The following is a 12448-nucleotide window of genomic DNA, read 5'->3' as shown; positions in this document are numbered from 1 at the left end:
CAGCTCATCTCATGCGAAGAGAAACACATCCCCTTAGTTGTAACTGCTGCTGCTGCTGAGTCGCTTCAGTCGTGTACGACTCTGTGTGACCCCATAGACGGCAGCCCACCAGGCTCCCCCGTCCCTGGGATTCTCCAGGCAAGAACACTGGAGTGGGTTGCCATTTCTTTCTCCAATGCATGAAAGTGAAGAGTGAAAGTGAAGTCGCTCAGTCGTGTCCAACTCTTCGCGACCCCACAGACTGCAGCCTACCAGGCTCCTCCATCCATGGGGTTTTCCAGGCAAGAGGACTGGAGTGGGGTGCCACTGCCTTCTCCATAGTTATAACTACTGGGAGTCAGATGTGTTAAACAAAACCTCTCAAGAAACCAAGATTCAGAGACGCAGAATACTGTGCCCAAGGGCACACGGTGCCAACACAGGTACCCCCCTGAATGTGCTCAGCTGAGGCCACACAGTCCCCAACCCCCAGTAGCCTCATCACTGGGCTGGTCTCCCTGCACTTGAAATGCCCAATCTCACTTCCCAGCTCAGGGCATAGGAAAGATCGAAGAAGCTGCTGGACTGCTCTGGGAAGAAACTACTTGGAGGTGTTGGGGCTGGAGGGGAGGTTGGTAAGGGGGAGCTCCCCCAAGCCCCTGTCCCATCTGCTGACCTCTCCAACCCACCGCACGCACGTCAGAGCAGCCAGAGCTGACGGCTGCTGCGCCCTAGATCAGATGTCCACTTGCTGACTTGATGTGATCAGGCTTCTGACTTTTTTCTTAATGGAAGTAAATAATTCCTGCTCCCCCACCCCTCAACTCCCCGCTTTCTTCTCCAATGCCCTCCCTAAGCTGGCCAAGATCCCAGCCTTTCAGAAGTAAAAATAGCAGAGTATGCAGGGGCGGCAGCAGCTGGGGGGTGGGGGGGATGCAGTTTAAGTTTCTTTCTTTTATCCCAGGCACTAAAAATAACCAGGTAAAGCTGGGGAAAGCATGGCCCCGCACCTGGCCCACAGCCTGTCCCTGTGACAGGCACTGCGGATCACATTTCTCTTCCCACAGGAAACGCAGGCAGGGTTCTGAGCCGGAGTCTTCTCCAGTCCTGACACTGCAAAGTTGTCATAGTCAAGACCCTTCTCTTCCCCCTAGAAATCCCCACCCCACCCCGCTCCCACCCACACACACCCAACTGAACATCCTTGGTTTATTAATGATGTCTACAATGCTGTGCAGTTTGCAAAACTCTTTCTACATCTCGTTTGATCTGTGTCACAAAATTGAGGGAGAGGGAATATATGATTACTACTATGTCCAAGTGAAAACTGAGGTTCAGAAAGGTCAGGTAACTCTCTCAGGGTCACACAGCCAGAAAAATTCAGAGGGAGGATCTGAAGCTTGATCTCCAAGCCGTATCATCTTTGCTCTGAACTTGAGACCACCCATCCCGTATGACCATCAGAATGTCCTGAGAGCCTCTGAACGACACAGGACCCCCTTCAAGGTTCTGAGTCAACTGGTTCTAAGTTAATAGGGGAGCTATATGGGAAAGGGTAATTTTGCAATCATTCCTCTAGTGACTCAGATTACCTACCAGGCCCGGGAAGCACTGCACTAAACCTATTTCACACGGTGCTTTTGTCTAAGCAGTTTTCCTTCCAGGAGACTTAGGTGTTGACTCTCTACCTATAAGTTCTATCGAACTATAGCTGACCCATCTCCAGAAAGAGGAGCAACCCCCTCTAAAGGGCCTAGGGGCTGTGGGTCACGTGGACGTGCTGATGCCCACCTCGCAGCCTAGCAGAATGCCCTAAACACTCATCCACAGCCCCTGCGCAATCTGGGCTCCCTTCAGCCACCTGTCCTGCAGGGGTTTCTGGGTGACAGGTGAGCTCACCTAGCTGTCTCTGGCAGCGCAGCTATCTTGGGCTGCCTTTTACCCTGATGTCATATCATAATAAGAAGAGTGCCTCGCCCTTGGCCCCCTACAAGCTCAGAGATGAAACCTTGCAGGCGGATAAACACATGCCGCCTGGTCCTCCAGGGCTTGTGCCAGCTGCTCCAGAGTGGGTAAGATGCTACTGGGTGATGAGGTCCTAGCCTTCTGCCTTTTAAAGCAGTGTCCACTCTCTTGCTGCTCTCTCCTCCAGACCCTCCCCACCCAGAGCACTACGTCCCCAAGGACACTTCAGCAAGACTGAGTTATCCTTGCATTCCCAGCTACCAGGACATCTCTAAAACTGGACAGCAAACCAGGAAAAGCTGTGTCAGCCCAGTCTCTCTTTCCATTCCCTTCCTCTTCTTCCCAGCTGAGGACAGGCTGTAGGCTACTGGTGACTTCCCTGGTGGCTCAGATGGTAAAGCATCTGCCTACCTGGGGTTCAATAGGGGAGATCTGGGGTTTAATCCCTGGGTCGGGATGCTCTCCTGGAGAAGGAAATGGCAACTCGCTCCAGGATCCTTGCCTAGAAAATCCCATGGATGGAGGAGCCTGGTAGCTACAGTCCATGGGGTCACAAAGAGTCAGATACGACTGAGCGACTTCACTTTCTTTCTAGGCTACTGGCCAAGGTATCTACAATGAGTTGGACTGGGCTTCTTAGAAGGAATTCCTGGGACTTCCCTGGTGACCTAGTGGTTAAGACTCTGCCATGCAATGCAGGGGACAAGGGTTTGACCCCTGGTTAGGGAACCAAGATTCCACGTGCTCTGGAGCAACCAAGCCCGCTCACTGCAACTACTGAGCGTGCGCACTCCGAAGACTGAGTGCCACAACCAGAGAGTGTGCGTGCCACAGCGACTGAAGCCCAGGCGCGTTGGAACCCACACGATACAGCTAGAGAGCCCGTGACCCACAGTGAGAGATCCCACACGATGCGATGGCTATCTCACATACCACAGCCGAGACCCAACACAGCTAAATACATCTTTTAAAACAGAATGAATTCCTGTATAACCAAGGAGACTAGATTCTCTTCCTCTCCCGCCCCCCCCACCCCCCCATCAGCCACTTGATTATTTACTAGCTGTGTGGCCTTGGGCAAATCACTTGAACTCAGTTGCACTAGATCAGTCAAGGCGAAAAGCTGTCAGCTACACCACCACCCTCCGTTTCCTAGTCTGTGGCAGACATTGCTAATCAATCATGGCACTCTTGCTTACTGATCCCGGGTTCTGCCTAAGAAGCCTTTCAATCACACATTCTAGGCAGTTGCCCCACACCCTAGAGCTGACAGTTCACCTAAAAGCAGTTGCATCCCAGAGCCAGCTCACTGTACTCAAAAGTCAAGTCCAACAGAATCCAAGACCAACATGGGGAAGGCAGATTAGGAATGCATCTTTATAGTAGCAGGTTAAGAAAACACGTTTTTTTTTTTTTTTTTTTTAATTGACACAGAAGTGCAAGCCATAAAGGAAAAGACTGATACATCCAATTTACTAAAATCACTAACTTCTGTCCATCAAAGGACTCCATAAAGAGAAGAAAGCTATAAATGAGATTTTTATAATACCAACAAATGCAAAAATGACTAATAAAATGGCCAGAATATATGGAAAAATTGGGGACAGGCTCAGATAAGCACCTCACGGAGCACAGTCCTGTGCTGGGAAACATTAAGGGCGGGAGGAGAAGGGGATGACAGAAGATGAGATGGTTGGATGGCATCACTGACTTAATGGACATGAGTTTGGGCAAGCTCCGGGAGATGGTAAAGGACAGGGAAGCCTGGTGTGCTGCAGTCCGTGGGGTCACAAAGAGTTGGACACAACTGAGCAACTGAACAACAAGAGCAGCATATTGTCTATGACTGTGTTCCCATTACAACAACAGAGTTAAATAAACAGAGACCTTTTGGCCCACAAAGCCAAATGTATGTATCCGGCTGACTCCTATAATACAAAAATGAAAATAAATGAATTACAGAACCACGCAACAAGAAGCATTCATCTCAGAAATACTAAAATAACCAAGAATACGTATAGCATAACTTCATTTAAAACTAAAAACACAATATGATTCAAGATACAAACCTATGATAAAACTACAAAGAAAGGCAAGGAAAAATAATGTGAAATCATGATAATAGTTGCCCTTGAAAGTAATGAATGGGGGCTCAGACACTGAGGGAACCTCAAAAATAAGGGTAAAATTTTTTTCTTAGACAGCATGGACAGTACCAGTATTTTCCCTACTTTACATGTGTTTTTGGCCAATAACAATGCCTGTCCTTTAAGATATGTTCTTTTCTTTTACCATACTGACACAGTTTTAGTTGGACACATGGTAGTCCCAGCTAAAGACTACAATTCCCAGACATCCTAGCACAGATGTGTGGCCATGTGACTAGATTCCACCAATGGGTTGTAAATGGAAGGAACTTGTTCCACTCTGGCTCCTGCCATTGGAATGATTTGATGTAGGGTTTTCTTCCTTTTGGTTGTCTGGGAGATGGGGATAACTGGGTCCACAAGTGGAAACCACTTGCTAAGGATGGTAAAGCTGCCTAAACAGTCCTGGATCACCCTTGACTCTCTTGACTATTTTATTCAATGAGAAAGAATTAAAATTCCATCTTGCTTAAGTCTGAGATTTTTGTTTTGAGGGAGGCAGTCTCTTTATATAGAAGTTTAGACATAACTAATATAATATACTGTAAGTATTTTTCTGGATCTACTCAATGCTTACTTTTTATGGGACTGTTTTGCTTGTTTTTGTTTGTTTTTATTTTTAAAGTGGATGGATATAGTTAAGTGCTGTCAACTCTTCAGGAAAGTTTCATTGAGAAAGGCAGCAGGGTAAGACAGCAGTAGCTGAACAGAGATAAAGTTTGGATCAAAGTACAGTTGTGAAAGTGCAACTCGCTCAGTTGTGTCCACTGTTTGCAACCCCATGGACTACACAGTCCATGGAATTCTCCAGGCCAGAATACTGGAGTGGGTAACCTTTCCCTTCTCCAGGAGATCTTTCCAACCCAGGGATTGAACCCAGGTCTCCCACATTGCAGGCAGATTCTTTACCAGCTGTGCTACCAGGGGAGCCCTAAGTACAGTTGTGGGTTTTTTAAATTAAATTTTGTTTCTGTGCTGATGAAAATGATCCAGCAGTGAGGAAGGGTTTGATGGGGCTGGAAGCAGACATGATACTGTAGGAGTGAAGCCCCTGATGAAGAGGAATGCAATTTAGAGCAGAGGTGGGGAGACTGACTTTTGATGGGAATAGAAACACCTCTATCAAGAGTGAAGATGGAAAACAAGTGGGAAGGTTTGTGGATTCAACAGCAGGAAGTTTAGAAATTCCCTACTTAACTGTTTCTATTTTCTCAAGCAAATATGAAGCAAGGTCATCAGCCAAGGAGCAGGGAGGGAGGGAAGCTACAGGAGATTCAAAACTGCCCTCTGGAACACAGAAGAAATCAATGATTTAGCACACTGTGGAGTCTCTCAAATCAATGACTGACATCTTACTTTGTGGTACAGCTCTAGGGGCTTTCCCTGGTGAATGGGGAGCAAGAGGAATCAGGCACTATTAACATTTCCCTTTCACAGAGGAGAGGGAGGTTTAAGAAGTAAATCACCCAAGGAGTTGATAAATGTGCTACTGGGGTTTTACAGGGTCTATATGACCATTGAAACTGTTATCAAATGTCCGATGAGCCAAAGCCCTGAATGAACAGGAATAAGAGCTCGGCACAGACAAGACCATCTTCTGTGGCTTCATTCAATCCACAGTTCCTCAACCAGAGTCATCAAGTCATCGAGCCTGAGTGGCCCAAGGTGTGAGGCCATATGGGAAGATATTGGGACCCATCAGCTAGCTGTGTGTGCCTGTGCATGCGTGCCTGTAGGGTGTAAAGTGGTTCAGGGCGATACAAACATCCATCAGAGTTCTTGGGCTCTAGTTCAAAACTGTTCTCTGAAGTGCTCAAGAGTTGTTTTGTTTCAGAACACTAATGTATTTTAGAAAAGAAAGAGAATTTTTAAAGGCAAGTCATCTCTCATCCTCTTTCTTCATTCATAGGGCCAGAGAAGTGGTATTTCTGGCATGGGCTAGAGGCAGGAGACTCTATAAATACAAAGCCATTAAATCCCATGCAGGGGGAACCTGATCAGGGCTGCCTTTTAATTTCCTGACATGAGTTGGCCACTAACCCAATTACCCAGAATCCCTGGAGGAGCCCTCTGCCTTCCCGACAAGCACAAAGAGAGTGAGAGCGTATTGCATGGACGGCAGCCCAGCTTTCACGGAAATCAAATATCTTTTAGAAAACACTTGGGGAAAGGCAGGCCAGGGGCTGAGGGGAGGAGGAAATGGGGCGGGCCTGGGAGGCTGGGGGCCTGAGGGAGGTAAAGTGAGGTGAGGAGAAGGAGAAGTTTGCAGGGACAATCTGTGCAGGGTGATTTGCTGAATTTCCAGATGTGGCGGCCGGGGGCTGGGGTGCTGTGAAATGCAGCAAATGGTTTTCCAGGTTCTCCTGGCTTAGGGGCCATCAGGCCGCACCCTCGCCCATCAGGGGAGACTGTCTCCATGGTCCTCCCAAGGGAGCCCCTCTCATCCTCATTTTAGACCCTAGATGGGGTCCGCCCAAGGCAGATGCCACCTCCAAGACTCCCGCCAGCAAATACAGGAAGAGAATCAGGGCAGCTGGACACCAATATGCCCCGCCTAACACAGTGGTTAGATTGCCGAAAAGTTGAGCACAAAACGAGATTATCTTTGAATCTAATACTGTTTTAATGTGTCAGGGAAGCTGACCTCTTAAAGCCAGCCCACAGAGGATCTTACTAAGGAGTTGTCCCATCTGGGCCTCACCTTGGCCTGGTGATGGAGAACAGGTTTCAGCATCAACACCCCTGCTCCACAGATGAGGAAACAGGTGTGAGAGAAACAATAGACATGGCAAGGACACCTCAGAGTCAGGAGAGGATGTGGGCACCAACTCCTAGCCCAGAACAGATTTTGTATTCGGTTTCTTATAAAGAGAATCATTACCCTTTTCCCTGAAGACACAGATTTTCAAACACTGGGTTAAAGTGAGACAGACCCTTGGACATCACCTAGGTTCCACAGCTGAAGCTTCCAGAGCCAACAGCAGCCTTGAGGCAGAGGCTGAGCCAAAGAAAGCCCCACTTCTGATTTCCCTAGCAGATGCTAGGTGCTCCCCCTCCCCAAATCATGTGGCAACCTCTCAGGTCATTTTACTTAAGAAAAGAAAGGCTATAAAAGGCAATCAGAGCTGCTAGATAGAAGAGGGAACCAGGTGGGGAGGAGGGGGAAGGTGGCCTTCCATTCTCCACTTCCCCGGGCCCCTCCCCCAGAAGACCCAAGAGCCCAGAGCCTGGCTCCCCAGAGCCCGAGGCCCACCGTGGAGCCTTGAAGATGGCAGGCCATCTCGGGGAAGACAGGAGTTTGCATTTCAGGGTCAGGTCAGAGTCTGAAAGGAGACAGAGGGAGGCAGGGAGTCTGCGCTGACTCTGGGGACCTGGTCTCCCTGTCATGGTGGGGGCCAAGGTGGACGGGCGTGGGGGATGGCACCCCCAAACAAAAGCAGGAGCCAGGGCAGCTGCCAAGAGCTACTGCCTGGCAGAGACCCAGACTTGGCAATAAGGTACGTTCCTCCTAAGGGGCCGGTCCCTGTGGAGTTCCTGATCCCAGCATCTTGCCAAGGCTCGGTACCATGGGACGAGCTCAATGAGCTAAGTGGAAGCCTTGGAGCCTCTGTGTCACCTTCCCCCACCAACTGTGGGGGCAGGGCAGGGCCGGGGAGGGAAGCGTTCTAGGGTCCGCGCCCCCTCCTGGGACCCAAGCTCCTGAGGGACCTCGGGCCGGACCCCAGGAAGCTCACCTAACACATGTTCCCGGCTTCCGCCAGCAGCTTCCGACACTCACTCTGCATGTGATCTCAGGTTCATGCTCCCCCCAGCCCCCAGCATCCCATGCCAGCATCCTGGGGCACACAGCATCCATCTCACTCCTCTTAAATGGCTGGGCTGCTGTTGTTGATGGATTGCGCCCTTGGCTGTCTGCTTCCGGGCCTGTGTGGATCGCCCTCATCATTCCCCCTTTCTGGAGGCCACTAGGAAGTACCCCAACTCTCTTCCCATCACGGGGTAGTCCCTAAAAAAACTCTGTTCAAGGGTTGCCAGGTGGCCCAGGGATTGAGTGGCCATCCCCACTTTTTCCTTATCTCTCCGTCCCTGGGACTGGCAGCCTACCCAAACCCTGACCTGTGCTGTGGGGAGGAGACACAGCAGAGCACGGGGAAGCTCCAGACCCTAGGCTCCGGGATGCCCACCCCTCAAACCAGCGTGAGTCCTTATAGAACTCGGTTTTGTCCCCCTTCAAATTCAGGAGTATATTGACAGCAATCAGCTTCCTTCAGCTCTCAGTTCTTCAGATGCTGTGAAATATGCCAAGAAAGGCTATACACACCACCCAGGAAAGGCTGCTGGACATTTGGTCCCCAGCTTGGGTCAGGATCCTCACACCGGCTTCCCAGAACATCCTCACAAACTTAAGAGCAAGGAGTCTCTCCAAGGCTGAGAAAACCTCTGGTTGGTTCCTAGCAGGATGCAGGAGGGAAGTCAGGAGACCAGTGCTAAGGCACGCGTCTGCGGACATTTATTCAGTTTCCTCATCTGTGAGCCCCAAGATGCTCTGGAGGAGCAGAAAGAACCTGGTGCAGAAATCAGAGGACCTGGTTCAGGCGCTAGCTTGAGTCCCCCACCCCCCAACGGAGGGGTGGACCAAAATTGGGTAGAATCAGATAAATAGACAAGTCTTTCAGCAGGTCCAGTGCAGCCTCTTTCTAATCTAGGAAGAGGACTGACTGGTCGATTCCTCCACTCCTACTTTGCAGAGCAGCTGACCTGTGAGTAAGAGTTGAGTGGCCTTCTCCATATCAAAAGTGTTACATGAAGCAACGAGTAAGACACACAGTTTAAAAGTTGATGAGACATGTCGACACCGGGGTTGTGGAAGAACTGGGCTGACCTGAGGTGAAGGAGGAGCCCAGATTGGAAGACAGAGGGAGGGATCCCCAATTTCCACATCACAACAGTGTCCAAGTCATCCTACGGACAAAGCACCTTAAATTTGGGCCCTCGAAGAGGCTGGGAGAAGGGCCTTGGGCTCCTCAAGGCTGGGCTGTAGAAGCCTCTCCCAGCGAGGGCCTGCATTCCAGTCCCCTTCCCTTCTAGCCCCTCAGGATCAGATCATCTGATCATCAGCACAGGTTTTTTCCTGCCTCCTCCCATTTCTGGAAGGATCCCTGGGCCCCACATCATAAAAGCTAATCTGTAAGAATTGTCCCCTTGAAAGCTGTGGAATGAAAGAAACACACACACACACACACACACACACACGCACAGACACACACACACCCCATTTCCAAGTATGCTACTCAGTGTCATCAGCCTGAGCAGGTGGACGGAGAAGGTGGTGGAGAGACCAAGAGCCATGCTGTCCTAATAACGAGAAGGACAGTCACTTTAAATTTTCTACTCGCCACCCTAAAGAAGGTTAAAAAGAAGCTGGTGATGTCAATATCATAATATGTTTTGTTTAACCCAGTATACCCGGATTATCATCATCTCAACACGTAATCATTTTAAAAATTATTACTGCCATATTTCACAGGCCTTTTCACCATCCTGGTAAGTCTTTGGAGTCTGGGGTGTGTTTTACACTTAGAAGGCGTGGCTTGTGCTGCCGTATTGGATGGCGCGGCGCTAGAGGAGAAACAGAGGCACAGGACAGAGGCAGGAAAGGGGGAGGGCAGGGGACAGGGGTGAAGGAACGCACTTGCCGGGTGACCCACGTCCGTCCGGGGCACCTGCCGAAGCAGAGGCTGACCCTGGCAGGTGAAGATCACGGACTAGTCATCCTCGGCCTTAAAGTCTCTGCACCCCCACACTCCATGGGCCACTGAGCATCTCAAGCCTTCCTTCCCCGGGAGGAGAGAGAGGGTGCTTGTTCCCGAGGAGAGCCTTTCCCAGCAGCACCAAGCCAACTTTCTAAGGGCCGAGTGGGGTTGTGACCCCCCAAAGGACCCTTGGTGGAGAATTTCCAACCCCTGCTTCCCAAACCCCGCTCCCGAGGGTGTGGAGAGCTCTGCAGAGGCTGGAGGGCTGCACACCTACCTGCAGGGTGGGTGAGATGGCAACCCCGGGGACGGGCCTTCACCTGGGCTGCAGGGAGAGACCTGTGTCTGGGCGCTGCCCGGGGAGCACGTCCAGAGCTTGCTGGCATCTCCTGGGAGGTCTGAGCCTCACCAGGGGAAGGCGAGCTCGCCTGGGACCTGGGTCTCGGCTTGGCCCCATGTGGCCAAAGGGGGGCTCTTACCTTCCTTCAACATCCCCACTTTGAGGCATTTCATGAAGCGACAGGCCTGGCAGGACTTGCGCCTCCGTTTCGTGATCTCACACTCGTTGGTGGCCGGGCAGCTGTACTCGATGTTGCCTGGAAGCAGACACAGAAGTGTTGCCGGGTGCATCCAGGCCCGCCGCTCCAACCCGCCAGCCACAGGCTAGATGGGGATTCACTGACCAGCTCACCGCTCCCCGCCACCACCCCCGAGGTTCCCACGGAGCAGTGGCTTTCAAAGGATGAAGTGCTCCTAGGCACTTTTCAGGGTGTTTCCAGCTCTCTTAAACACAGAGACCCCATCAGTCAGGCAGCCACAGCTTTGAAGAATGGTCACCTAGTTTCAAACAAGCTCAGCACAAGATGTGAGGGTTTTTTTAATTAAAAAAAAGTTTTTTTTAACACGCACGCGGTGTTCTATTTATTTATGGTTGCGCTGGGTCTCCATTGATGCGTGGGTTTCTCTAGTTGAGGCCAGTGGGGGCTACTCCCTAGTTGTGGTGCAGACTTCTCAGGGCCGTGGGCGTGTGAGATGGCTTTCTCTTATTGCAGAGCAGAGGCTCTAGGCCCATGGGCCTCAGTCGTTCTGGTGCAAGGGCTCAGTAGTTGTAGCTCTCGGACTTAGGTGCTCCACAGCACGTGGAATTCTCCTAGACCACGGTTTGAATCCGTGTCCCCTGTACCGCCAGATGGACTGTCATCCACTGTGTCACCAGGGAAGCCCTGGTCACCCAGTCTTGAAGCCACCACTGACCTGGGACCTCAAAACTCACTGAGCTGACGTTTTATCCAAGGCAGAGAAATTTTATTCCACTGCTGATCGGCCCTCTGCCCTCCAGCCTGGGCCCCAACTCATGGGAAAAGCTTCTTGGCAGCTCTGAGCCCACAGGGGCCAGGGGCCTGCCTCCCACATCCCACGACTGAGGCCCAGGCCACCCAGCTTGGCTGACCTTGAGAAAAATCACTTCTCTCTCTCTCACCGAGTCACAGTTTCCTCATCTGCAAAACAGTTGTAATAACTGCTAAATGAAGGATCAAGCAAGACCATGGATGTAAAACTGCTTTAAAAATTGTAAAGCACAATTCAACGGAAGCTGGGGAATTTATAAGCACAGTTCCTCGCTACAGAGGGAATTTGAGGTTAATTTTCCATGTCACCCCCTTAAATGGGTGATAATGATGAGTTCCATGAACCTGGCCCTGTGCTGCAGAGGCTGTGAGCCCCGAAAAGACAAGGTGTGCTGTTCACCACATCATCGAGATGGCCTGAAATCAGCTCCTGCCGCAAAGAAGGCAGGCAAGACAAACCTGCGGAAAGAACGACCTACCAAACACTCATAGTAATTCCATGAAGTAGGTGCTCAGACCATCCCCAGTTTACAGATGAGAAACTGGAGGTTTCCAGAGTGGTTCTGAGCCATGGAACTGTATAAGTCTTGCTCAAGATGAAAGTAAAAGTGTCTGACTCTTTTGCAACCCCATGGACTGTAGCCTGCCAGGCTCCTCTGCCCATTGGGATTCTCTAGGCAAGAGTACTGGAGTGGGTTGTCATTCCCTCCTCCAGGGGATCTTCCCGACCCAGGGATTGAACCCTGGTCTCCCGCATTGCAGACAGACTCTTTACCGTCTGAGACGATGAACTGATTTTCAAATGCTCTGGGAAGGCCACTATTCCTCTTCAGGCCTCTTCCCGGGAGCGCTGACAGCACGATTGGGAGAGGCTGCAGCTGCCTTTCTTTTTTTTTTTTTTTTTGGTTGTTGTTCATCATGAATTTTTTGGCATCAGTTCTTATATTTATTTATTTTTTGGCCACTTCCCCTGACATGTAGGATCTTAGTTCCCCAACCAGGGATCCAACTCATGCTCCCTGGCCTGGAAGCATGAAGTCTTAACCCCTGGGCCACCAGGGCAGTCCCTGGAGCTGCATTTCTAACGTTTGGGTGCAGCCTCTGTCCCGAACACCCTCCCCGGTCCACATTCATCTCACAAATGTGCACTGTGCAGCCGTAACAAGCCTCGAGGCCTAAGGAAAGGTGATGGGGCTGGGGGGAGGGCAGGTGCGGGAAGGGAGCGGAATTGTCAGAGGAGCAGGGGAGACAGGCA

At 50.8% G+C, this 12448-nt stretch overlaps 1 protein-coding gene across 2 annotated transcripts in view; it reads right to left on the bottom strand.

The window, feature by feature from the left end:
* The window catches only part of ESRRB (estrogen related receptor beta), a 183425-nt gene that overhangs the window by 29124 nt on the left and 141853 nt on the right, over nucleotides 1–12448 (bottom strand). For both annotated transcript variants that reach the window (XM_065941363.1, XM_065941362.1), the window contains exon 3: nucleotides 10324–10440. In XM_065941363.1, coding sequence (XP_065797435.1) covers nucleotides 10324–10440 — 117 coding nt within the window. The remainder of the gene's footprint in view (nucleotides 1–10323; nucleotides 10441–12448) is intronic.

Source organism: Muntiacus reevesi, chromosome 7 (genome assembly GCF_963930625.1).
Source record: "Muntiacus reevesi chromosome 7, mMunRee1.1, whole genome shotgun sequence".
NCBI lineage: Eukaryota > Metazoa > Chordata > Mammalia > Artiodactyla > Cervidae > Muntiacus > Muntiacus reevesi.
The sequence above is the reverse complement of the archived record's forward strand: the minus strand, read 5'-3'. Positions and strand labels throughout refer to the sequence as shown.